Source organism: Lycium ferocissimum, chromosome 2 (genome assembly GCF_029784015.1).
Source record: "Lycium ferocissimum isolate CSIRO_LF1 chromosome 2, AGI_CSIRO_Lferr_CH_V1, whole genome shotgun sequence".
In the NCBI taxonomy this organism is placed as follows: domain Eukaryota; kingdom Viridiplantae; phylum Streptophyta; class Magnoliopsida; order Solanales; family Solanaceae; genus Lycium; species Lycium ferocissimum.
In genome coordinates, this window is record NC_081343.1 from 56,585,249 (window position 1) to 56,613,039 (window position 27,791).

At 35.7% G+C, this 27,791-nt stretch overlaps 3 protein-coding genes across 3 annotated transcripts; 1 reads left to right on the forward strand and 2 right to left on the reverse strand.

The window, feature by feature from the left end:
- Positions 1 to 6,046: 6,046 nt before the first annotated feature.
- Positions 6,047 to 8,832, reverse strand: LOC132046249 (E3 ubiquitin-protein ligase CSU1). Its single transcript, XM_059436827.1, has 2 exons — positions 8,501 to 8,832; positions 6,047 to 6,923 (listed from the first exon to the last, which is right to left on the reverse strand). The coding sequence occupies exons 1-2, from the start codon at positions 8,737 to 8,739 to the stop codon at positions 6,248 to 6,250; spliced, it is 915 nt and encodes a 304-aa protein (XP_059292810.1). The 5' UTR covers positions 8,740 to 8,832; the 3' UTR covers positions 6,047 to 6,247.
- A 2,654-nt stretch (positions 8,833 to 11,486) lies between these two features.
- Positions 11,487 to 18,906, forward strand: LOC132046250 (universal stress protein PHOS32). The gene is made up of 2 exons (XM_059436829.1): positions 11,487 to 12,368; positions 18,631 to 18,906. The coding sequence occupies exons 1-2, from the start codon at positions 11,654 to 11,656 to the stop codon at positions 18,648 to 18,650; spliced, it is 735 nt and encodes a 244-aa protein (XP_059292812.1). The 5' UTR covers positions 11,487 to 11,653; the 3' UTR covers positions 18,651 to 18,906.
- Positions 18,907 to 20,046: 1,140 nt separating this feature from the next.
- On the reverse strand, positions 20,047 to 26,370 carry LOC132046251 (26S rRNA (cytosine-C(5))-methyltransferase NOP2B-like). The gene is made up of 17 exons (XM_059436830.1): positions 25,932 to 26,370; positions 25,057 to 25,226; positions 24,914 to 24,977; positions 24,691 to 24,824; positions 24,511 to 24,594; positions 24,349 to 24,423; positions 24,142 to 24,213; positions 23,983 to 24,056; positions 23,479 to 23,531; positions 22,783 to 22,892; positions 22,436 to 22,504; positions 22,286 to 22,360; positions 21,660 to 21,752; positions 21,486 to 21,565; positions 21,307 to 21,406; positions 20,533 to 20,858; positions 20,047 to 20,425 (listed from the first exon to the last, which is right to left on the reverse strand). Exons 1-17 carry the CDS (start codon positions 26,197 to 26,199, stop codon positions 20,365 to 20,367), a joined length of 1,908 nt encoding a protein of 635 aa, XP_059292813.1. The 5' UTR covers positions 26,200 to 26,370; the 3' UTR covers positions 20,047 to 20,364.
- Between the last annotated feature and the right edge of the window lie 1,421 nt (positions 26,371 to 27,791).

A 27,791-nucleotide genomic window follows, 5' to 3' on the forward strand; every position in this document is an offset into this window, starting at 1 on the left:
TCGCGAGCTTTCTTACTCAACCAAGGAACAAGATGATCCCAACCAGAGGGAAATCCTTAGGCTACAAACTCAAAAGAGAATTGATATTTAAGTAAGTGATCTTTCTTTCTCCTAAAAACAAGGCTGTAAAGCTAAAACAGACCAGAAAGCAAACAAAACACAAACAGTTTTGACAAGTAAATCCTTTCACGTAATACAAGTTGTATTATACAACTAACTTGCCGCAATTCCTACTGCCTTCTTATTAGATTTCTGCCACAAAAACCTCACCCAATTTATCGATATCTACGTACTAGTCATTTCTATTTTAAGTTTTGATACAAACGAAATTTTGTCCAAAGTTGGCATTAATAAAAAATGGAATAAGGGTTCTTGTTTGATGACTTTTAATTTTTCGATAGAGCATCTTTTCTTAGGCAAAACTTTTTTTTATCACAACATTTTAATTCAACAAATTGCAAGGAGTTTCACAGAACAATCATATTTTAAAATGCACGAGTTTCCTTGAAGTCACTATTATGCAAGTAGTTAGAGCTTTCCTTTTTTTTTTTTTTTCCAGAAGTTCCATCCATTGATGGAGGAGTTTAGGCATGACTCCTAACCTGTATATTTACCAAAAAATATAAGTACATGGAGGAGGACATAAACCTTAGCCTCAAAAGCATAATGAAGGTTGGATAGATCCTCCTTGGAAGAACTTTGTACAAAGTAATGGGAAGTTAGTTGCTGAGTATTCATGCTACTGATGGAATGAAACTCATCAAAGTAGCATGATACTATATACATGTTACTATAAGCTACAAAAGGATCAAGGCAGTCAGCTATCATCAGATAAGAACGCGTTCTTTCTTCCTTTTGAATCTGAAATTTGGGAGTCCATCGAGTTCAAGCTTTAGCGAATCTAATCTTTAAGGTTGGAAGTAGCTTCACGAAGATTGAGGAAGTTTTGGATTGTTCCCATATTAGCAAGAAGGTTTGAGGATTATTCCTCTCCGAATATATGCTTAAAAACAAAATTACCATTATAGCACATAGTAAAAATCTGCTCCACAATCTGTCTGATCCGCCATGGGGGGTCAATCTTACCATTGAGGATATTAATAATCAGTAAAGAATCAGATTCAACTAGCACATTAGAACAACCAGCATCTAAGCAAATCTTCATCCCTTTTAGAATAGCCTTGGCTTCTGCAGTATTATTACTACACTGTCCATAATATTCTACAAATGCTTGAATCATAGAGCCAGTGTGGTCTCTAACAATACCACCTCCACCAAGTCACATTTACCTAGCCAAGTATCCGAAAGCTGTTACTCCTTAAAATTTCCGTTAACGTATGAGTAGACTAACGAATTAGTTAGTATGCGATGTTTTGATAAGTAAGAAATAGCATTTGATGATTCAACGAGATTTCAAAGACGTTTAAGATAAGGGAAGAAAGTTGTTAAGGAAAGCAAGGCAAATATATGCAAGATTTACGAGTATCAAGTTAATGATGGCTTAATGAAGACAACAATAACGTCCCTTAGATTGGTATTGAGGTGTTAAACAAGTGTCAAGAAGGTTCCATAAGGATCGGAGATCAAACGAGTCAACGAGAATGATTTCGGAACCAGTCATTATACGGCCCAAATGCGGCCGTATAAATTATGAAATGTCGCCGTATAATCAGCCCGTAATGGCATACCTCTCTGGAACAATTTGATTTTAATGTTGATAAGGGACCCAAGTTCATTTTATTTTCATTTCATTTTCACTCCACAAGTCAAGAAACCTCTAGAATATTCTCTACTCTTCATTGGAATCCAAAGGAAATTGATGATTCATCAAACCAACAAAAATATGGAAACACAAAAGTCATCCAAGCCAAGAAATTCCAAAGTTGAACTAGCATTTTAGAAATAAAGAGTATTTCCACTCAAGGCTTATTCTACCATTATCTAAGGTTGGTTTAATGATTCTTTTCATATTGTTTCAAGTATTGAAAAGTTGAAACACTTGGATTATAGAAGGAAATAGGAAATGGGTCATAAATATGGCAATAGTGTCATTTTTTAATAGAAGGGATTGAATTGTGGATATTGATATGTTGTGATTATGAATATGTTATGGACAATGACATGGAATGAGTATTATATGTCTGTTTTGGATATGGAGAATTCAATGAAATTGTGAACTATTGGATAATGCAAATGAATTGTGATTGTTATGAATGTTTGGGAGTTTATGGAATAAGAAGCAAAAAAGTTGACCAGCTTTATTTCCCTTTATAATTGTTTAGCTAATGTTTCATACGGGTGATTTCTCAAGGTATAAACATGGGTTCGAGCAAGCTATAGAATAGTTAAATGACAAAGGTTGACCTTTCTTTCTCTATTGGCATGTTGTGGATCTCTCTTGAAAACTAAGAGTCCTTATTCATGAATAGCCATATGAGATAAGAGATATATGAGTACGATAATTTGATAAGCTTAAGTCTAAAGATTCTAGAGTCCATGATATGATGTTCCTATAAAGCTAATGATACTATCATTTTGTTTCTTATATAAAAATTCCTTTGAGCTGCTCAAATTTCGGGGGACACGTTCATCCGATAAAGTATACTTGTCCTTGAGTTTCCATGCGTGGCATATTATGACAGCTATGTGATGACATATGCCTATACACTTGGCGGATGGCGTAGGCGGATGGGCGGTGAGACGGCACCCGGACGTCGGATTTTCTAAGATTAACACGACCTATATGGTATCTTATACATATATGCATACAAAAGTAGTAAAAGAAGTTCTTCATTTGATTTCGACCAAGTTGAGATCCATTTTGATGATCATAGAGGATTATACTTTTACCAAGTTGACATTCTTTTGGTCGGCATCTATTTTTCCAACTTTCCCAACAAATAGTTGTTGGAATGCACTTTTATATGTCATCATTTTTTTCCTTTAGAAAAATCATGATAGTCATTTATCATGAATGGTTTTATACCACAGGTATTGCAGAAATAATTCCATACCTGAGATGGAATATGACAGAGCTTTCCTGTTAAAAAGAAAGTTTCTCATATATGGTTTAAAGAGCGTGACTCCATAGTTTAAGTAATTCAAACTGAAGTAGTCAAAGTAAAAAAACTCTATCTGATTCAATTAATGAATTAGCCAACTATGAATTTACTATATTTTTAATGGAAAAGGCTCAAATATGCCATCGAACTATCGAAAATGGCTCATTTATGCCACTCGTCAATACCAACAAATCGAGCTATAGGAAATGGCTCATTTATGCCATTCAACTATAAGAAATCAATCAACTTTACAATTGACTCATTTATGCCATTACTCGTTAACAAAATGACTATCCATGCCATTTTTCCTATTTTATTACAAGTATGACATGATCTATGGCCCCGATTTTTTCTTAATTTGATATATATAACGATGTCTGCAATTGAAGGCTACGTGTCATATCTTGTATTATAAAATCGATGTTAATGAAAAACGATGGATTATCATTTCTACATACATATAAATGAGTTAAACTATAACAAAAATATAAAGGCCATTTCCTATAGTTCGATGGCAAACATAGTTGATGGCATAAATGAGCCAAACTGTGACCATAAATAGTTATAGCGATGGCATATTTGAGATCGTATTTTTAATTCACTACTATTTTCAGTTATGAAACAAATGGAAATTCGTCCAAAGGTTAGATTCTTGTTTGAGGATATTTCACTTGTTTCAAAATTAGGATTATAGCAATTAGAAAGTCTTCCTTTATGGTAACACCTTTTTTTTTTTTTATTTTCCCCTCCCCTCGGGAGCTTCCCCTTTTGCTACATGTGAATTGTTGATGCTATGTTTACCGAGAACCCTCTCTTTCTTATGGTAACACTTTAATTACACTTGAGGAGTTTTTCTGGAACAAATCTAATGGTTAAAAATAACTTTCTTATGAGGCATTTAAAGAGTGTGACTCCTTAGTTTAATTATACTCAAATTAGTTAAATTAAAAGGTCTTAGTTCATTGAATTCATGAAGCACTAAGAGTGTACTATATTTTACTATTATGTGATAATAACAACTAGATAATAATAACAACAATAAAGAAATTAGGTGGGTATAAAGCACATAACCAAAAGGATTCTCCAGTCATAAAATCCAAAATGAAAAGTATAATGGAACAATTTGATTGTTTAAACAAGTTGATTTTGGCTTCCCTTCTAGCACCTTAATAATCAAGTTGAGAAGATGGTTCACTCACAATATAAAAAGTAGGCAACCAAAAATAACTTTTAGAAATGCAAGTGCGTTTGCTCCTTTAACCCTTTCAAGGATTGGTAATGATTCTTGATCAAGTCCAAGTTGATTTACCCATGTTTTTTCAAATAAAACAAAGCAAAAGGAGTGGTACAGGGACCAAAGTGGCCTAGTGGACATTGGACAATGACTAATGAGTTGTCTGTTTTGGATAAGATTCAGATGAAACATCCTCAACTATTGTTGCACATGAATTGTAACCCTCTTTTATCTAAGAAGCAAAAAAGTTGACCATTATTTCCCCCGAGTGCTAAATGTTCGCCTATATATGGACGAGTTGACCATACTATTCTATTATGTTGTGGACTTTGTGGCCGACTAGGAGAATATGTTTTTCCTCAAGCTCTCGCTTTCGGATTATTTTATAAGGTCATTTTGTTTTCTTAAAAAAAATTGAGCTGCTCAAATTTGACACGTTCATCCTACTTTCTTTCACTTGATTAAACAGCTAGTGGAATATGAACACTTGAAGCGATGTAATTTTCTAAGAAACGAAAGTAGGTAACAAAAGTAGTAAAAGAAGTTCTTCATTTGATTTCGACCAAAGATCCATCGAATCGAGGATTATACTTTTATGTTTTTGGTCGGTTGGGTTTCATTTTTATTTCGTATTTGTTTTTAGAAAAATTGTATTTATCATATTAAATGTTCTAGATACAATTTGATTGACTTATGTGTGACGATTAGTCTCAATAAATTAAGCTCTATTTAATTTGAAGAATCAATTAAAGGTCCAAAGAGGCGCAACCCACAAAAGAATGAACCAAATCAATAACTTCACAATATACTGGAATTTAACAAGTTAGTTATATGATCCTATTTTTTAAGTATGCTTTATTATGGTCTACTATATATATAAAGTCTGCAACTAGAAATTCTCTAAATTACGCATTTATTATCTACATACAAATCTATAACCAGAATAAAAGGGCTCTTAGCCAACATATGACGTGTCATAAAAATTAGTAGCATAGTCCCAATTAGTTAGAGTGCTTATATTGGATAATTTACTTTTACTTTTTGATGTTCCGAGTTAAAACCACATATTTGGCCTTTGTTTTACAAACTTCCATACATGTGAATTGTGATGCTATGTTTACCTCGTCCTTTTCTTAGTATACTTGATCATCATGCTTTCTCAAATGTGAAGGTCTTATGAACGACATGGCAAAAATATCTCTAGTTGTTTTAGAACTGTGATTGATTTTCTCTCTGCAAAGTATAAAAATCAGAGAGGGTCAAAATGAGACGGGTTCCCTATGTGCAACAAAGCGTTAAAACCTAATAGCGTCACAAAGAGTGTGGCTTTGTTAATAGACCCTTCATTGTTTGATGGTTTGGTATAGTTTAAGATCGTTAGTTTTGTAGTTAATTAGTAGTCCTCGTGAAAACAAAATCTTACACTATATATTACTTGTGCCATGAGTGCTGGAACGCAACAAAAAACTCGACCGTTAACTTCAATGCCCTCCCCTCTCCCCAGAACCCTTTGAGACGTGTTTGCTGTTTGTTAAAAACAAAAAATGGTTTAAATTTGAGTTGACAATAGTTTATCACAGAACAAGTTAAGTTCCCATCCCGCTCCCTTCAGGCTTCATCGGCGCCTTAACATATAGAGTTTATTTGAAACTGATAAGTTCCATCCAGCTCCGAGGTTAAATGGAGCATTGTACCTCAAAAAAGAAGTGGCAAAACAACCAAAGGCAGCAGCAACCACTTGAGGAACGAGTTTCAACCAATTATCAAATGAAATAAAACCCTTGTGAATTGGAAAGGCTATAAGTTACAGAATTGCTTTCGAGAGAGCTGTAATTGAACAAACACAACGAAAGAAAATACTCTGTTCTCCGGCTAGAAGATGCTATACCATATTACAATACACCATAACATAGCCTGACTCTCTCTAATGAGCAAACTGGTATACTGCAAGTTACGTCTTTTGGGCAGGCCTCACCAGTCCCAACCCGCTTCCACTCCCCAAGTGCTTGAAGTCTTTTGCTTCAAGATTATCTCCATGGGCAGCAAACCCTGTTCCTCCCTTTTTCACGTTCACCAGATTTCTATCTTTACATGGTTTGTCACAGACCACGCAAACCTTGTCAACAGCCACAAATTTCTCTGCACATTTCTTGCAGAAGACATGTCCACAAGTATTAAGTGCTACAAGTGACAAAGTATTGGTTAGTGTGACCTTGCAACTGGGACATATGAAGCTCTTGTCAAGAGACTTGTGTTTCTTCTGTGCACTGGTATCTTCAGTAAAGTTTATAGGAAAAAGGTTTTTCATTTTAATATTTTCCTTCCCTTCAGGACAAGTTGTGCATGTGGATGGGGCTTCCACTTTAGCAGGTGCATCTGGTGTTGCAGAGGGCAGCCAAAATGCTTTCATGGTTCTAAGTGCTTCCTCCTCATAAGAAGTGGCCTTCACGCTGTTGGCCCCATGGAATCCATTCTTGTCTCTGTTGTAGTTCTTATCGCTGTACTGCGGAACTGGACCATGATTTTGTTGATCAAATGCTTCAAGCTCCCTGGCTTTCTGCAGCATCAATGTCTCCTCTTCCTCTTCTTTTTCTTGCTTCTGCTGACCAGAATGAGCAGCTAACTTTCTGCAAGACAAACAGCTTCTCAAATAAAATTTCTCAAAGGATTATTCAAAGATTACAGACAAGTACGTTACCAAATCCCCACCCCCTTCCAATCCTCACTGCCCTTTTTCTTTTTTTCCAAGAAAAATGCAGGCTTGAGGCAAGGTTAGCAGATGTAATGGTGAATGTTATCCTTTGTAGGTAGAATGTCGACAAATGTTTTGTTAATAGAAGCAACTAGCAACATACATTGCGACTTAACAATAAGTAACTATATCCTCAGAGAGGCTGTAGTATTCCACTATTCAGTATGAAGACCTCCTTTAGTTAGTCTAACTAATACTCCCTTCATACATCCTTTTATGGGACACAATAATTGGACTTGGAGATTGGAAATAATTTTGACTTGCAAAGTATCATCATAACAACAGAAGACAACATTAAATTGGCTCGTGAAAAAATGTCAGTGTTATCCTCTTTCTTTTTTTTTTTTTTTCAACTTGCATATTTGTATTGGACAGAGATGAGCTTAAGAGGAGTGACATGGACCGTGAGGATTCATATAGTCAACTCCCTTGCTTGGGATTGAGGCATAGTTGTTGTACTTGCATATTAGTATAATGGTAAGAGTAAAGAATAGCATGAAAGAAGAAGCTGAAAACTGACAGTACCCTTCTGAAAACTAATCATGTCATAAGTGTAGGACTCTAGCCTTATAAGAACAACCGAACACTAGTATTTTCTGTGTTAACGATGGGACAACTAGTATAGCTTGCAAGTCATGTATCCTGTTCATAAGTTCTGGTATATATTTGCATCTGAATCAAAATCCAATAAATAATATGGCGTGTTCAAAAGTCAATTCCAACCACAACATAGAATAACATATATAAGATAAGTCCTCTTCAAGATACATTGCATCATAAGCACTAGCCTACAACCTCAGACATCACACAATTCCATCTAATCCTAACTAGACTTGCATTAAGGACATTAAAAAAAGGAGCTTCTTAAACAATGAGTTATTCTTTCTTTTGGTGTCACAGATGAAGGCACTAGCTATAGCCATCGTACTCTGAACAACATCATACCCACTGTAATCCCACAAATGGGGTGCGGGAAGGGTAGGATGTACGCAGACGTTATCCCTACCTTTGAGGGGTAGAGAGGTTTCTTTCCGATAGACCCTCGGCTCAAGAGAAAACATGACAAAGAAGGTCAGACAAGAATTGACGAAAGGACCATCGTACTCTCGTAGTTGCTAATTTTGGAAACATACTGCAGTATCCTTCCGAACTATGAGCCTCACCACGTTAGAAAGATATATCATAAGTTCCTCTTACCAATCTAGACAGAAAATTTAACTTAAACTCAACCTCCACATATCACTATATAGTCAGTTTCTCTTAGCTGAAATAGTATTCACAAGCACAATTTTACTAACCACAGTATCTCAGCAAGGGTAAACCAAGACATATTTCAGACCAAATACACCTAAAGCATAAGAAAAAAACTAGGCAAATTAAGTATAACTATGTTTTTCAAATCTAGAAAGACCAAAATAAAGAGAAAGGTGGGGAAAAGACAAAAAGAGGGACCTTTGGATATCCTTTTTTTGGGACAAAAGGCATTCAAGAATACATTCTTTGCAAAAGATATGTCCTTTCTGGCAACACAATGGATCAATGAAGGGTTTTAAGCAAAGACAACAAGCATCGAAGGGCTTAATTGAGTCTTTGCCCAATCTCTCCTTCTGTGTTCCGTACCCTAACTTTCGCTTCTCATCGTATGTGAAGAAAGCGAGATCGTTGTTGTTCTTTGAGTGTCTCTGCGGCATCTTGATAAAACCCTAATTTCGGGGAAGAGAAGGAACAAATCTACGATGAAATTAACTGGATTATCCAATCGGGTCAGTAGCACTTGTCGGGTTTCCCAAGGGGATTTATAACGTGACTGTCCGTGTTGGTACACGTGGCTGCTTTTTTTCCTTCTTTTTGAGAATCCCTTTCCTCATTCATCTATGTCTTTCTTTTTTCCTTTGATTTTTTTTTTTTTGGCTTAATGCATGTGTGGCCCTTTAATTTTTGTGGTTTAATACAATTTTTTGGGCGGATTGCCCTTCTTTTTGTGGCTTAATACATTTTTAGAAAAAAAATTCAACTTCTGATGTGCCTATATCAAAAATACAGTAGCAAAATCATGTGAGAATTTTTAGAAATGCAGCGATGAGCGAAGGTAACGTGAGAATAATATGGAAAATAATTAAAAAGGATTTTTAAGAGGCTTAATATTTTATGCGTATAATTAAAATGGGTGAGGTGTTTTAATTGGTTGAATATATGCTATGTAAGTCGGATTGTGTTTGATAGACACACTTGAGGATAAGTTCAGGCGTTTAATAGGAACAATGCTTAGTTGAGGCGCTAAAATGGAAAAAAAGGTATAAGTTTAGGGGGCCGCATATGCATTAAGCCATTTTTTTTCTACTCCTACTTCTTTTCTATTTCAAACAACTTTTGTTTTTCTTCCCGTTCATATAAGCAAATTAAGGTGGACATAGAGATTTAACGGAATAAATATAAATATGATTGTTTTAGAGTATAAGAGTAAATATAGTTTTATAGTTAGATGGTAAAAGTAAATATATTAAAAAATATTACTATTATATATAAGGGACAATCAAAGGACTTTTGTAGTCCTCACAAAAGTTTCCAAATTAATGTCAAACTTTTCAATTAATTACTTTTACGTCCTTTTTTATTTTATAAGATAATTTTTTAAGAATGTAATTTTAGCCTAATAAAAAAGTTATGGACAATTTTATACGTTGCCTTTGAAATATCTATGATTTATTATAAATACAAAAAGTAAATTTTTTTAAAATGATGCCATGTTGAAAATGAAGACAATGTCATCCATTAAGATCGGGTTATCTTTAAAATTTCTTGTTTGGTTAACTAATTTTTTTTTTTTTTTAGTATAGAGAATACATGAAGAATTAAATTTTATTGAATCTTGAAGTTCAATTTAATAAATATAGGTTATTTCTTGAATTTCGTCTGACACTAAGATGAAAAATCATATTTAACTAGCATAAACCCTTGATGCAAGATAATGAATGAAAATTTAATAAATGTCAAAACAAATCGATTTTTATCTATGAATAAAATCATATGCTCACAAATTCACAAAAAGACGAAAATATTTTTTGATTTATAAGCTTTGCAAGTTGTAATTATTATACTTTATCATAATCAATGTTAGCATAGGATATCGAGTCATTGTGTCCCTTTGAGATTTGCAATTTTTTCTACTTAACTTTCTTCCTCATATATAAATTTTTCATTAAAAATCATCTAATTGTGTGTCAAAAAAACTTTAATAATTATAAAACTTATCAATAAGATATCATTAACCTGCATATACATTAAATTAATTATGCGGTAGAAAATGTGTCACGTTAAACATATTTAATAAGAATTTATATTTTTATATTTTGAGTTTGGGCTCGGCTTAGAACAGGCCTTCTGAAACTAGTAATAAGAATAAATATAAATTATTTGTGAGAGTACAAAAGTAAATTTGACTGTTTTCCGAAGAAAATTAAATAGACAAAGAATTGTCTGGTTAATTTCGTACATTATCTCAGTTGATTGGCCTAAAGTAGTCCCTGCAATTGCAATTTGCAAACATATGTATTTATTCAAAATCATTGAAGGCTCTTCTTCAGAAATTTCACGAACACTTGGTGCAAGACAAAACCAAATCTATATACTGTTCATATTTTTTAGATTTGTCTTATTATTTAATTGGAGACAAGCTTTGACTTTGGAACCAGGATGCTATACTCTCATTTTTCATCTAAGCTTATTAAGTGGTAAAAATGTAATTATAATAATTTTTAATGATTTAGAGCCCGTTTGGATTGACTTATAAGTCGATCAAATCAGTTTATAAGTCATTTTTAACTTATTTAAGTATTTGATAAAAATAGAAAATAGCTTAAATTAAATTAAAAAACGCTTAAAATAAGTCAAAACCAAAAAATTGCTCAACCTCAACTTTTTTGTTGGCTTAAAAGCCATTTTAGTTTGACCAACAACTTTATCTTTTTATCTCTTATATTTTCTATTAATTCCAATGCAACTCTTACTTCTAAAAACCCTTTAAGTACTTTTATTCAAACACTTAATTACTTATTTTTAAAATAAATTTCAGCACTTAAAAGTACTTTAACCACTAATGCTTACAAGCCACTTTTTTCAACTAATCCAAATAGGCTCTTACCCGATAAGAAAATTGAGTAATTCACCTCCGCATTAATAGACTGTTAATTATAAAATTTTAATTAGTTAATTAACCATTAATCCGATAGCAATAGCAATAAATAAATAACCCAATTAATTATCGATTACGGTTTAATTTTGAACCATCCTTGGCGCTCGACATCGGTTAACAATACAAAGAAATGAAAGAACTGGTAGTATGGATTTAACTTTAAGAAACACATATATTGTAATTAAATACCGCATAATCCAAGTGTAACGTACTATTGGATAGGATTAGCCAAAAGTCAAAATATTTTAAAAAGGAAAAAAGAAAAAAAGTGCAAAGAACATCCATCTAGTACACTCCATTCCAGCTAATTCCTGTAACCTTTCTTGTTCCCAAACAGCCCCATAAAATCTTTCTCAAGAACTCAACAATATACAAAAACACACACACAAAATACACATTTCAAGTTTTCCGTTATGGCATCACCAAAAAAGGCAGCGTCAGAATCTGACCGTCCATTAACGGCGATCATGCATCAACCAGCATCGCCACGTTTCCCTTCAACTTCAGGAACCAATCGTAAGATCGCTATAGCCGTTGATCTTAGCGATGAAAGTGCTTACGCCGTTAAATGGGCCGTCCAAAATTACCTCCGTCCAGGTGACTCCGTTATTCTCCTTCACGTCCGTCCAACTTCCGTTCTTTACGGTGCTGATTGGGGTGCTATTGATGTTTCTGTTGATAACACTCCAGATAATGAAGAATCACAACAGAAACTTGAAGATGATTTTGATAACTTCACTACTAACAAATCTAATGATTTAGCACAACCATTAGTGGAAGGGAATATTCCATTCAAGATTCATATTGTTAAGGATCATGATATGAAAGAAAGGTTGTGTCTTGAAGTTGAGAGGTTGGGTTTGAGTGCTGTGATAATGGGGAGTAGAGGGTTTGGTGCATCAAGGCATAGTAACAAAGGTGGGAGACTTGGTAGTGTGAGCGATTATTGTGTGCATCATTGTGTTTGTCCTGTTGTTGTTGTTAGATATCCTGATGATAAAGATGGGGTTCCTGAAACTGGCAATGAAGGTGATTCGGTTAAATCGGTTGGGAAAGTGGGGACAGATGTGCTTCACCCTGTGCCTGAGGAGGAACCTGTATACCATGATGCCACTGATAAAGCTGCAGGTATATCTTAAAGGTTATGATTTCTATTTCGTTGCATGTAGGCATTGATTATGTATGGTCTTTGTTTGTTTGGAGAATTAGGGCAGTAGGTTGGAAGGTAGTCGGGTGTATTTCTTTCACTTTCTCGGAGCATTAATTTGATTCTTGTATTTCCTTATTATTAGATTACTATCACTACCTGTTGCTTCTTTAGCCTCGGTTATCTTATTATCTCATTATTGTTTTTGCTTGTTGCTATGCCTATTTTTTCATCGTTCTTTGATCCGAGGGTCTATCAAAAACAGCCTTTGTAGCTTCTTAGTAAGGATAAGGTCTGCTTACACACTGTCCTTCCGGACCCCACACTGGGTTTGTTTGTTGTTGTTTTTGTTTAGTGATGTAAGTTCCGTTTGATCAAAGAGTTACCATTTTGCTCAGTTTGAAAGATTGGATGTTGAGTACTACCTCAAAGGTTTGCCACTTTATTTGAGGGTTCATGCATTTGCACCTTTATCTTTTGAATTTTTTTAAGGCATGTGAAAGTGGTATGTTGTAATCTATGCTCGGATTGCAGCACCCGTGTCGGAACCTCCAAAACGCTCTACTTTTGAAGGATCCGACGTGCACCGATTTTTGAAGAGTTAGAGCAATATAGGTTGTAATTACTCCGTCCAGGTGTTTGATTATCAGCTAGAAAGTGGGCTGAATGTAGTTTGGTGTTTCAACCAGCTTAGCTAGTAGTAAGTAATCCCATGGAAAATGTAGTTTGGCCAGTCAAGAACTCTCACGTTCAGAAGATGAAAGCTGCGGAAGTGAGAATGCTGCGATGGATGTGTGGGCACATTAGGAGAGATAAGATTAGGAATGAAGATATTCGGGACAAAGTGGGAGGGGCCTCGGTGGAGGACAAGATGCGAGAAGTGAGGCTGAGATGGTTTGGGCATGTGAAGAGGAGAGACACCGATGCCTAGTGTGGAGGTTTGAGAGGTTGGCTATGGACAGGTTCAGGAGAGGTAAAGATAGGTTGAAGAAGTATTGGGGGGAGGTGATTAGGCAGGACATGGCGTAGTTCCAGCTTACCAAGGACATGACCTTAGATAGGAGGTTATGGAGGACTCATATTAGGGTAGACGGTTTGTAGGTAGTCCCGCTTATCCTTTGGTAGTAGTAGTCGCAGTTTTGCTCTTTAGTTTCTGGTCCTTTGATTTGTGCCACTATATGTTGTTTCTTGTACTTCGATTATCTTATTTATCTGTGGTAGCTAGCTACTGCTCTTTTTTTCCAGACTGTTTTATCATGGCTTTTTCACTTTCGTTATTTTCATTTTCATACTGCTTTGAATTGCTTGGCCTTATCTGACATTTTTTGCCATGCTTTCTCTTGAGCCGAGGGTCTCTCGGAAACAGCCCCCTTACTGCCAAGGTAGGGGTAAAGTCTGCGTACACTTTACCCTCCCCTGACCCCACATTGTGGGATTTCACTGGGTACGTTGTTGTTGTTGTAGGTTGTTGATTACCGGCTTAATGTATTTATGGTTGGAAAATATTTTGGGGTTGTAGCCTGTGAGCAGGGCTTGGGTACTTCTATTTATTTGGGTATGAAACTAGTTGTTTGGATTTTGCCGTAATGGATAGAAATTAGTTTAATGGTAAAGAGTCTGGGTAGTTTATTACAAGTTATCCGTGGTGAAGTCTTTGTGGTATACAATTTTTGGCCATTCGTTTCAGTTTGATGATCTGCTTCTTTTTTCTTTTGGTTTCGTGTCTTATGACTTTCTCTCTTTTAACCATGTTGATATGACATTTTTCTGAGCTGGTATATGTGTCATATAAACTTATTACTTAAGTCCAGTAGATGGTACACCATTAGCTGCATTTGAATTGTTGGGGAAGAACTTTTGGAGTATAAATATCATCATGGTTAATTTAGTAAATATTACTTAACTTTTTTAAGAGAGTACATGTTTCAATATTTACACGAAACATGCACATCAAAGGAAGAGCAAACAGAACTGGGATTTCTAAAGCGTAAATAATTCGACATTAATGTTTTTCTTTTTCTTGACAGAAACATCTCTAACGTTGGCTTCACATGGGCTTGACCAGCCCAAAAGACAGCCAAATCCAAGACGAGCACAACCTTCTTAGGATATGTAACTCGCTATGTGTGCATCCATTGCCCTCCATAGATAATAGTCCCTTCGGTCTCTGTCTCCTTCTCCTCCTTCTCTAGAACACAATTACTCTGCACATTCAATCAGCCTAGTTTTCCTATCCTCTCCTTGATTATCATGCTTATGCCTTCTCATTGCTAGAACAGAAGCATTTTATTTTGAAAGCGATCGTATGCTTATCAGCCTGCAATTGTACTATTGTACTTTTTGCTGCAAAAGATAATATTGTTATATTAAAGGGAAACATAACATATTGTAGCATCATTACATATAGTTATGCTTCAAGGATATGTAGTTCCTGATTTCTCTAACTCTAGAACCTCTGAGGCAAACAAAGGAGGAACTGCAAAATGAACTATGCTAGTACTAGCAGTCAGGTGGATAATGCCTCCATATATAGCTAGCTTATTGCTACCTTGTTCTGTTCACTAAAGTTTTGCTACCTTTGTACCTATGATCTTGGACCCTCTTTCCTTTTTGATGAAAAATTAGACTTCTTCCTTATGATGACCATTTTTTTGGTTACTGCTAACCCTTGTCTTCCGACCACCAAAACTATTACTAACCCTCGTCTTCCGACCACCAAAACTATTACTAACACTCTCAGTCATCAACAAATATCAACTGAAAGTTGCAATACAAGTCCACACTAGACTTAGTTCTCTCTTATCTGGCTATTTTATCCCGTCCGCTCTCACTTGAGTTCTCTGATGACATTGAGGAGATTATTTTATTCGTCAAGCTCGGTTATCCTGCTTATACATAATTTTGTTTGGTGGAAGACATGGTTATACTCGCTCTTTTCCAAATTATGTGGCACCATACAAAAAGTTTAAGAAGAGAAAAAAAAAAAAAAAAAAAGATAAGACTTTTGAAACTTGTGGTCTAAAACAAACCTTAGACATTTCTGTGGCTATAGGTCATTTCATTAAGGATAAAAGGATAATTTTAAAGTTAAATTGTTTCTAATTATAGAAAGGTGACATTCTTTTTGGGACAGACTAAAAAGGAAAGTGTGCCACATAAATTGGGACAGAGAGAGCATGTCAATATGTGGTTTTCCTAAATTGGGACAGAGGGAGCATGTCAATATGTGGTTTTCCTAATTAGCATAGATTCTAAAGCTGAGTTTTGCTTTAAGCATTTGTTCTTCCTAGTACTAATGGGACTCTTTCGCTGCAATTTTATGGAAGTTGTATAATGAACCCAGTTGGTCTAATTTGCAATTTATGGCTTTGAATTGTGTAAATGCTATTCTTAAAGTTCCTTATTCTTTTACTGTGGTTACCACCAAAATGTAGCTGAAAATGATTATTTCTTGTTTCCTTGATGACAATGGAGGCTGGTGTTATATGTAGGTCCTTTTTCACCTCTAAATGCCCATTTCTTTAGACTTATCTCATTAATATTATTGCTTAGAATCTCCTCCTTTAATAGATACATTGAGAAGTCAACCCTTTGCTCATGTTTTAATGGACTATTTTGTGTCACAACGGGCTGATCTGTTTTGTTATTGATACTTATTTGAATCTCTTCTACCTGAAATTTCCTAATGTGAGAAATTTGCTAATATTTTTCTTGGACTAATTATGATAATCTAGTTGCAGTTATTTTCACTATGTAGTTCTCCTTGTATAACTTAACACTCTCTCCCATAATTAACGAAAATATAGTGGAACCAACTTTGCTGCATTACAACAATTGACGTCTTTAATACTTGATAATTGGGATCTTTTGAAATAATCTGTTGGAAGTGGTTGAGAAAAAACTGTCTTAGCTGTTCCACTATTTTGGTTTCTCTTTCACATTTATCAGTTTTATAACATAATGGCCAAAACTACCATCCATAGCATATGAGTCCCCTTTCAGGAAAAAAAAAAAAAAAAAAACTCTACCACCTATAGCATATATGAGAAGTTTGTGAAGAACTTCATATAATGATCGTCCTATTTTAGTTCTTTGTGAAAAAAGGACCGTCTTGTTTTGGTCAATGAGATATAGTCCTCTAATACCATTAGATAGCCTGTTCCCTAGGTCACCTAGCGAAAGAAGCTTTTTCACCTAGGATCCAATTATTTTTAGATGGAAAAGGAAGAAATGTAGACAACATAAAAAAAATTCACTGACAAGGATCTAGGTGCAATAAGAGTGACGAGGAAAGAATGTCATTTCAAAAGTGGGGCCATGGAGATTGAAGTCTGATTTGGTGTTGCTACTATTTACTTCATTGTTTCTTGATATGAAAATGGTGCTGATAAATACAGGTTTAAGGAGACGAACAAGAGAGGGAAAGTTAAGGTGTGGGGGTTTGGTTGTGTGTGTGTGGGGGGGGGGGGAGAGAGAGAGAGATCCCTCTCTTGAATCAGGCACGTGGATGTTGCGGGTGGAAATAGTGCCAACAAGGAGCAAGGAGGGGTGAGGTTCTGTGGGAGGTGGGTGGCGATTTATTCAGGTGGAAAGCGAAAATTCTTGGCCCTAACATTCACGGAATGGTACTTTGGTAGAGCAGGGTCTAGTAGTAAGAGCGCAACTCATGATGTGTGGAATAGGCACACGTCTCAGGTTTGAACCCTGCTGCAGACAAAAGCCTGGTATTTAACTGTGCACCACCGACCGACCCTCGAGGATTTCTCGGTTATTAAAAAATTTGAGTTCCTTTTTGTGGTTTTCTCTACTTTCTCCTTTATGAAATCTTGACTTTTGAAACATTTCTATGGGGAAATTAGAACTGGCTAGAATTATTTTATATGAGCTGTAAAAGAAGATTAACAGCTGCAAATTGATTCTCTTTGCTTTGTTTGTTTTGTGAAGGAATAGCTTCTTATAAATCATCGTCACTCCAATGAATTGTATTCTTTGCTTTGAGGATCTTATCGAAAGTAGCCAAGTTTTAGCATGTTAGGGATTGACGTACCTTTGCATCTTTTGCATGTGTAGTTCACTTCTGCAAAATCAGTCCTTCAACAACATACCCAATGTAATCCGACAAGTGGGTCTGGGGAGGGTAGGATATACGCAAACCTTACCCCTAACTTTTGCGAGAAGTGAACTTGATATAAGTAGCTGCAGTAAGGTGCCTCTGATGCTACCATTCGACTTGAAAACATTTCTTCTTCAGAACTGACATCTAGCATAGGCTTCGGATGTACCATAGTTGAAAACCAGGCTTTTGATCCATGTCTTATACCACCTTGGCATCTCGTGATCTCCATGAATTATATTCAGCTCTTGAATTTGTTACTTCTTGCATCTTTCACTTTTCTGGAAAGTGAGACGTCTAGTGAATTTGACACTCATTTATATTTCTGTAATAAAGGATTTGTAGCTGATGCTCTATGCAGTTCTTTAGCACACCACTAAGTGATTCTGCACAGTCATCATGCAGATGGAATTCTTCTTCTTCTTGTTATTACTTTTTTCTTCTGAAAAAGATGGAATGGATGTATTTAGTATTAATTTTAAGTAGTGAATTAAATTATGTGCTGTAAAGATAAAAATACTGAATGACTAGATAATTTGGGTAATATCAGATCTTTGTTGGACTGTGCTATAAAAGTTTTCCCTTAGAGGAACAAATGTAAAAGCTCAGATAGCTCAGATAATAGGTGATAGAAAAATATTATTAGGTGAGTTTTTCTATTTCTAATGACTGCTTCTAACCAGCCAGCCTTTATTTTACCAATAGTCGCTGGACAACACAAAGCCCCGCACATCTAAACTGTTATGAAGCCTTTCTTGAAAGCTTTAAAAATAAGCTAAAGTAGAAATGTTATCAAATGGCTTCTTAAGGCATAAAAAGGAATTGTGTGAATGTTTGTCCTCTTTTCTCTCTAATGTTTGTCCTCTTTTCTCTCTCTTTGATTTTGTTTGCGTCTTTGTTCATGAGCTTTTGGTATCTTTTCTTCCTTGTGAGTTCTTTTTTCCTTTTTAATTCCGGCTCTCTACCCATACCAAAAGGGTAAGACCCTACAAAAACAGGCCTTTCTTTCTGCGCTTAGATTTAGTATCGTCTAAACAATGTCCTCTTGTTCCATCAAATAAACGTAAATCATGTTTTCACTTGCTATTCTGGATGTCATTGCTGATTCGAAAGCTCTCCTCATGATGCAGATGTGGAGAAGGCTTCTTGAATAAGTCGAAGGTGCAGAGATGATTGAGTACTGGCAAGACGGACTTGGTTTGGTGTGGGCATGTGCCATTTGGAATATGAATTTGGTGGTTTTCAGTACTTTCTTTCTGCTTATTGTTGTCTGCTGTGTTACGGGTGAAGTTTGGAATGATTGTTATCGTTCATGAGCCTCTTTTCTTTGTTTTAAGTTTTAAAATTGTGCTTGCTTTATATGTGGAATAACTGTCTTTCAAAGCTGCTTTGCAAGTTCAACGTTCCATGTTGATTGCATTTACCGCTATGCTTGAACTCTCTCTTATTCTGGAGGGTTGCTGCTTCTTCTTCTTCTTTTTTTTTTTTTTTTTTTTTGTGTGTGTGTGTGTGTGTGTGTGTGTGGTTGTTTGGCATGATGCAATTGCTACATTCCTATGTGTGTCAGATAACTTACAACAGGCATCAATGGAATAGTGTACAAAGTTAGAAAGAATATTGAAGTATTGAAGGGGCACTTCTCATTCTTTCCTAAGGCCAATTACAGTAGTCGTATCCCAAATTGAGCCTTTAGTCAGTAGATTTATCTGGAACTTACAGCTGGTAGATATAAAGAAGCCTTCTATTTTATTATCTTCTAATGTAGTTGAGTACATAAGCGAGTTGGTTTAGATTGTGAAGAACGAATTAGCCTTGGGCATGGAGGAGAATGTTTTTCATAGTTATTTGGGATGTCCCCGTGGATTACTTTCTAATGTTTAGTTAGGTATAAATGCTGATGACATGATTATGTACAAGGTGTAGGATAGTGGATGAGGATATGTTTTGATTATCTTTTCTAGAGTACTCAAGACTTGACAACAATTAATTCACGATATGAGATTTATGTGACAAATGAAAAATTAACGTTAAGAGGATTTAGTTAAGAGTGAATAAGTTTATCCCAGAGCTACCTTCTGTTCTTTCTGGCGCTGACTGAATGCCAATGTTATAATTGAGTATGGGAATGACGAGTAGGCTAAGGATTGGTTAAAAGAGAGAATTTGAGTAGATACCACATTTATTAATAGTTGTACAACCTCAATAAATGTAAACTAGCCAAGTGATACAAGTTTGAATCAAGACAAAAATGTTCGTCTGACTGGAACCTATATTGAATTTGTGTGGAAGTGGCAGTCATCATAAATGGAAACAAATCTTTAAACTGTTCTAAAGTCATCGACATATTATGATGGATAATTTGTTGATGATGTCTAATCCCTCTATATGTCGGACTAAAGTTTGGTCTTTCCAACATTCCAATCCTAGTACGTGGCAGTGTAAGCACAAGAACCCCCGGAATTCTAGGGGAATTATAACGTAAGCTTAGTCCAAATATATTTAACTCTAGCTAAAGTGTGACAGAATTTATAACGGAGGAAATGACGGAATACAAACTACTTTTTCTTTATAATTTTCATTGCTCGTTCCCAAATAAATTAAAGTATAAATACAAAAATTTTGGATTCGTGCCACCATGCATCCTAGTTTCATTTTTCTAAAGCAAACCGTACATGACCTCCAACTCTCTTTATCTCAAAGTCTATCAACCAAAAACAAAAATATTACCACTGGCTGGCAGCTGTGAATAGTACCCGAGTAAGCTTGACAACATCACCAGAGAATATCTCTGACTTTGTATTCGCTCATCTGGCCTCAGACAAAATATCCTTGGGGTATCACAAACCCTCCATGTTACAGAGAACTCATTTGTTCTTCGTCGTGGCTTTTCGCTTTGCTTCCCTAAGAGCTTCCCTCTTCTCTTCCCTGTAAAAATATTGAAGACAAGAATAGGTGATATGATCTGAAATTAACTCTGTTCCATTAGCACATCAGTGTTTACCAACTCGTGATAGTGAAACTAAAGATTGTACCTAGCTTTTGCAATTTCCTCTCTAGGAGGGGGTTTCTTCTTTTCCCTCCTCCTTGTTGCCGCCAAATGGTTTTCCGCCTTCCCAATTTTAGTTACACCACTGTTTTGTCCAACTCCTTTCTTAACTGAATGTTTTTGGACATCCCTCTTCCTCTTTTTATCAACCGCTACTTCTTCTTTCAATTTCCCACTCACTTTTGCAACACCTTCTTGCTCTGAATGCTTGTCATCCCTTTCAGCATTCTGCTGGTCACTGCTCTCGATGCTTTCATCACCCTGTATTTCTTCAGACTGAACCGAAGACTTCGAATTGCTCATCTTTTTCAACTGAGAAAAATAAACAAGATTGTTAAATGATCTTTAATGCTTATGAGCAAAACTATATAAAACAAGCAGAACAAAAGGGAAAACTCATTTCGAAACAGAAAAAAAAAAAAAAAAAACTCTTTTAGAGGACAGTTGGATGATATAGCTAAGTCAGAATAACTAATGTGGCTTGGTCTCCTGCAATTCTTATTTTTTAATGGAATAAAGAACAGAAACAAATCCTCTTGTACTTCACTTAGGGCTTTACTTCAATCAATTTTAAGAATAGACATCAATGACCAGTAAAGCTAGACATTGAATCCTCCTTTCGAGCTCTCTCTCTCTCTCAACTAGATATACTTCTAGTTGGTCCAAAGTCATCTCTATTTCAATAAACTGAATTTCTTAAATAATGCATTTGCTATGCAGCTATTGACAGCACAAACTCTCACCAAAGGATAAGGCATACCTTGGCTACAAAGAATCCATCCATGTTGTGCACATGCGGATAGAATCGCCTTGTCTTGTCCAAAGATGTGTGGAAACGGTGCTGCCTAAAGCGAATAAATCTGGGATTCAAGGCAGCTTTAATTAGTTGTAGAATTAGACAACCTTTAAGTAAATGCACATAAACAACACAAGTTATACCCAGGCCTCCCAAAATCAAGTCCACATGGCACAAGCTTAACATCTCTCTTCTTGAGTGCATAGTCTATAACTGCTTCATTCTGCAATATCAAGTTAGACAAATAAGTCAGAACACTTCGACAGGCTCCATCTCTTCTGAAAATTCATTTGGAAATAATATATTAAGAAAGATACCTCATCAACCATAATGGAGCAGGTAGAATACACTATGTATCCACCTGATTTTGAGTTGGCATCAACCATGTCAATTGCTGCAAGTATTAGTTCCTGCAAATGATAATTGACAACGAAACAGGTTTGTCAAAGGCCACAACATTATGTGAAGGGGGGAATATATGATGAAAAATAAACATCATGGAGCAAAATTAACACTGCTGAAGGGGGATATGAAACTTTTAATACCATCACCAACACCCTCCTGCTTTGGGAGGGCACAGATAATAACACATCAAACAAGAAAGGCGATAAGGCAACTAGAAACGCAAAATCTGTCCTCCTATACAACAATTGAGATCAATGAAATCAATCATTAGAAACAAAGAAGATAATGTTCACTTCTTCAACTTAATTTTTCCCAAAATACAGACTTTCAGAAACCAGGGCTTTCAAACAGCCCGAGAAGTCAGATGCTGGCAATGTACTTTATCTGGCTTGTCGTTCTGTTATGAAGAATGACAAGCTCAAGCATGCAACCAATTCATGGAAATTTTCATGATATCCTGCCACGGCGAAAATCGTTGCAAGTCTACAAATATGCATGACACAAAATTACCAAATTTACACGTCAAACTCAGTTATACCTTCTGCAGTTGTGAGCAATTTTGTATATCAGGCGCAGTTTTGGAAGTTTTAACAGACTCATCCTTGGAGATTACCTGCAGAAAGAACAATATTAACCTGTTTAAACATGATCAAAGTCTAGCATATACATAAAAAAGATTACCACATACCCCAGTGCCACTGCAGGGAGCATCCAGCAAAATCCTATCAGCAGTGTTCTGACCCAAAACTTTAGGCAGCTGAAATGATTCCCCAAAGAAGGTATTAGATCAGAGGATTTTGTCCATATCTTATTAGTAAGAATGCAAACCAAGAAACAGACACAAGGACAAAAAAAATACTGTCAGACCAGCGCCTGTAGCTCAATGAAATTAGTAAAGACCAATTTCAGCAAACAACAACTAGTGTTCATAGTGGGGAAGAAATAGAACGCCATTGTCCCCATATGAAATACAAATATAAAAATAAAAATGCAGCCAGTTCTAAAGGGAAGATTGCAACACAGTCCAATTCAAACCTCTCTTCCATCATAGTTGCAAACGATGGTGTTTGTTACCCCCATGCGATGTAAATTAGCAGTGAGCGATTTAAGTCTTGACTCCTTCATCTCATTTGCATAAATAATACCTAGTTTTCCAAGGTGAATTGGGTCAGTGGCAGTCAGACAATGATTGAAATGGCAAATGCTACTAACCGGAAGACAAGCATTACTTATAAGTAACTTCAAAAGCAGAACCAAGGAGAAGAGAGAAACTAGAAAAATATCATGGCAAACATTATTATGTCAGAAAAGTTTAGGACAAATAACAGCAAGTATATGAGACACGTCAAGGAGAAGATGTTCATTCGATACAATCTATTGTTTGAGAAACCAACAAAAACCTGAAGAGATTTCACTGGAGCAAGCAAACAAATTGGCAACACAGGTTAACCTAGACTACTTTTTGCTAAGAATGATATACATGGGCGCATAGCAAAGTCGAACGAATGCATCCAATAGATTTTGGTAAACTGCATTAGAAATTAGCAGGACAAGGAATTAACACAATGAATTTTTTATAAGAAAAAGGAGATAATGAATACTGACACCAGCGCAGCATGAGGTATTTCAAATTCATTCTCCATAGGGTATGTAGAAAGTATGGATGCATTATGGAGAAAATGGATTCGTTCGCAAAAAGTACAACACGATTAACTGCAAATGAATACATACCACTATTTTTCATCAGTGCAGCAACATAAGTTGTTTTGCCTCCAGGAGCAGCACTATACCATGAAAAAATTACCCAATTTAGAAGTACAAAAGTTACAAAAAGGTTCCACTTTTCTGCTTTCTGAACTTACAATTAAATAGTTGGTAGATACTGTTTTAGCTTCCCTCTCAAAGAAAAGATATTAAAAGTGCATAACTTGTACCTAAGATCGGACAAAGCTATATCCAAGACAAAGCTGCTGATTTAAAGAGAGAAAGGATAATTACAAGTAAAAGAGGAACCGATGATGCCTTATTTTTCAATTAGCTTTTCCCTACACTATCTAAACATGCACCAGACAACTCTTACAACAATCAAACTTTGTTAATTCTTACTGATACATAAAAGAGAATGAAAAGATAATAAATCAGAAAAAGATTTCAACTAGAAATAACTGAATAGTGAAAAACTCAGTGATAGATAATTGAAGCAAACGTTTTTCAGACAAAAAGTTTTTCACTTACGCCATATCAACAACACGTTCATTCTCCTGTGGGGCAAGGGCCATTACGGGCAGAAAAGAACTTGCACTTTGGAGCTGTAAGCAAGTTATTTGTTAGAAATAAGCATCACAGATGCATGCTAAGAGCAAAGCCATCTTTTAAAGTGTAACGTCAGGATACCATGTAATGACCAGCCATATACTCAGGTGTGGCACCAACTGGAACTTGAGAATCATATACAACAAGTCCAACCTACAAAGTCATAAATGCATATGCTGAAATAAGTAAGAATACATATGAAAAAATAAGAAATAACAGATCCAAATTGATGGACAAATAATGGGTCAACCCAAAGTAAATACAGAGAATCACAGTTAATTCTTGTACCTTAGACCATTTGCTTAATGGGTCCAAATTGACACCTCTGTTAAGAAGAACACCAGCTAAATCCCGCCTGCGAGTCTGAAATCCCGTAAAAGCAATACACTATGAGTCGACCATCAAAGTGAGAAAAGGTAAGGATAGAAAAGAGGCAGATAAAAACATGACCTTTAAAGTGTTTGTCCGTAGAGAAATCGGTCGGGGCTTCTCAAATGCTTCAATAAGTTCAATCAACTCAACAGGGGGAAACATCTGCAAGTAAGGTCACATATGATCCCCATTGAAATGAAAAATGCAACTTGAAAAGGAAAGGATGCAGGGTCTAAACTACTTTGAGTTAGAAATTACCTCCACTAATGTTTCAATCAGAAACTCATTGTATCCATAATATGAACCCAAGTCCCTTTTAAGTTGATCAACGTAATCCTTACGTGTCACACCTTCTTGCCTCAATGACTTCAAATTTGAAAGCACTCGAACAACTGCATTTATTTTATCATATTTGAATGATAAACTTACTTCTCAGAAGAAAAAATAATTCAAAAAGGCAAAATGAACGAGAGAAACTCACTCTGTTTTATCCTCATTTGGAGATTAGTGAGATCCGGGGGTCTATGCGTTTCTTCTTCAAGCTCCTAAAAAGTACAATAACAAATTTAGCATTCATAAAAGACAAATAAAACCTCAAATAAAGAAGTTGAACACTAAGCAAACCTCAGTTGTCGGCAGTTTGAACTCATCAGCTTCTTCTTTAATATTGAGCTGCAGTTCTGCTTCAGCGTCCTCCTCTTCTCTTTTGCTTTTGTCATCAAGACGTTTTGACTTCTCTTCTGCATCAGAATCAGAATTTACGTCTGAATCCGAATTAACATCTGAACCATCATCTGCAGCAAATATGACAAAACAAATAAGAATGTCTATTAAGTCATAAACCGGGTGGATGGTAAAATTAGAATACCAATGCAATGCACCTAACAGCGTGTTTGGATGGTTGTTACCTATTGTATTGTATTCTGCTGTTAATTTTAATACAATGTTTGTTCTGATTGTTACTTAAATTTGATGTAACGACCGATTTGGTGTGATCACGTCGTTACCTTATTCTTTGCTTATTATCTATTAATCCTATTTTATCCTTTATCCTACCTTTTTATAATAGCTCTAACTAGTAACCTACTTTTCTTATTACTGATGTGTAGCATTATATAATGACGGGTACGATCCAAACAATGTATTCATCAAAACAATACAGTACAATACAATACAACACAATATACTCCCTCTGTTTCAATTTGTTTGTCTAACTTTTCTTTTTAGCCCTGATTCTCTATTTCCATTTTTGGTAACTCCGTAATTCCAACTTTCCACATGGCATGTTTAAGACCACGATGTTAAAGGACATTTTGGTACATTCTACCTACCTTTAGTTAACAAACACAAGATTCAAACAATCTTCTTTACTTTCTTAAACTCCGTGCCTAGTCAAAACCAGACAAACAAATTGAAACTTAAACGGAGGGAGTAATATAATACGACACATTATGAAACGATATGTAACAACCATTAAAAAAAGGTGCATAAGAAAGTACCAGCATCACCAGCTGCTAATATATCAGCAGCAAAGGGGTCATCCACATCAGAAGACATATCAGAATCTGACTTCATTTCATCATCATCTTCTTCTTCTTTATCACTAAACCCTCCATCATCATCTTCTTGAAAATCCCCATCACTGTCACTAAAAAGTTCCTCTTTTTCCAATGGCTTAGGTGGCAAAGGTTCCTTCTTTTGCTTCTTCTTCATAGGGGCTTTCACTAATTTAGAACCACCTTTCTTACCCAGTTTTGGACCAGCCATTTTTAGCTGCTACAATGCAACAAAAAAGTGTCAGCCTCAAATAAAACCCTAATTTCAACAAGACCCTTATTACTATACGTTAGTAGCAGTGAGCACCAAGACTCCTTGACAAATAAACCCTAATTTAGGTCCAAAAAAGGGGTTAGGCAGGTGGTCAGTTAAATTTGAGAAAGATGGACATACATACACATACCTTTGGAGGGAAGCGGCTGAGTGTGGGAATTAGTTCAGGGCTTGATTTGGATTGGACACAATTTTGGGTTTGGGTCTACTATTTCATATTCTTTCAGTTATTGTTATTTCGGCCCAGTTAAAAAGCTATGTGGGCTTTGGTACAACTTCATCCATTTTTTTGCGCGGATTCCCCTTCTTATGGGGCTGGTCTTTAAATTTTATCCCTTATATTTGTGGTCTTTAAGTTTTGTCCTTCCCTTGAAAAGGTGGACGAATACGTGAGGTTTTGTGTTTGAACCCCCGCTCAGGCATAAAATAAAAAAATAATTTTGCAAGGCAAGGCTGAGGAGCGTATATGCCGGATCCAGCATACACTCCTTACGGAAAAACTAAAGTTATGCCGGATCCGGCATAGCTAAAAGTCTGTCCCATAAGGCAGAACTTTTCCTTAAGGCATAGCTAAGCTATGCCTTATGGGGCAGACTTTTAGTTAAGGCATAACCAAAAGTATGCACACTTTTAGTTAAGGCATAACTAAAAGTATGTAGAGAGAAGACTAACTTTTAAAGCGATAACTAAAGTTTGACTTGAAAAGTAAAAAAAAAAAAAAAATATGCCTCAAGACAAAGTCTGCCGAAGGGGACAGAGCGAAATTTAAACTCTACCTTCCGATTTTTTTAAAAAAATTTTGACTGGGCAGAGATTCAAACCCGGAACCCATGGGTTTTAGGCGAAGGACAAAACTTAAAGACCAGCAATTTGGGGGGCAAAATTTAAAGACCACCCCAAAAAAAGGGCAATTCGTTTATCCAATCAAGTACATTCCTAATGTTCCGTTACCCGAGGGTCATTTTCACTTCTTTTCCTATTTTGTGCTGGTCTTTAATTTTTGTCCTTCAAATGGGCTGGTCGTTAATTTTTGACCTTTAAAATCAAACTTATGCTTAGAGGGGAATAAGTTACGCATCATAATATTCACAATTTATCTTTAGCGCACTCAAAGAACTTATGCACCGCTAGACATAAGTTTGATTTTGAAGAGCAAAAATTAAAGACCAATACATTTGAAGGGCAAAGACCAATCCATTTGAAGGACAAACCGTGCGATTACTACGTCAGGCAAAAAATTGCAACCTTTTTTTAGAAGTTAATCAAAAGCGTAATAAATTAAACATAATAAAAATATCTTATGTGTGAGTTTTTTCTAACTACGCGATATAAATATTGAAACCCTTTTCTGTGATGTATAATACAACTTAGATGCATGCCCTTTGAAGTTAAAAGTAGAATGAGATATTTCAAAGCTATTAACAAGCACAAGTCATAGCACATTCAAGAAAATTCTATGTTTTAACACACATAATTGTTTTCATAAAAACTCGTGCCACAAAGAAAATAAACTAAATTCTATTTTATAA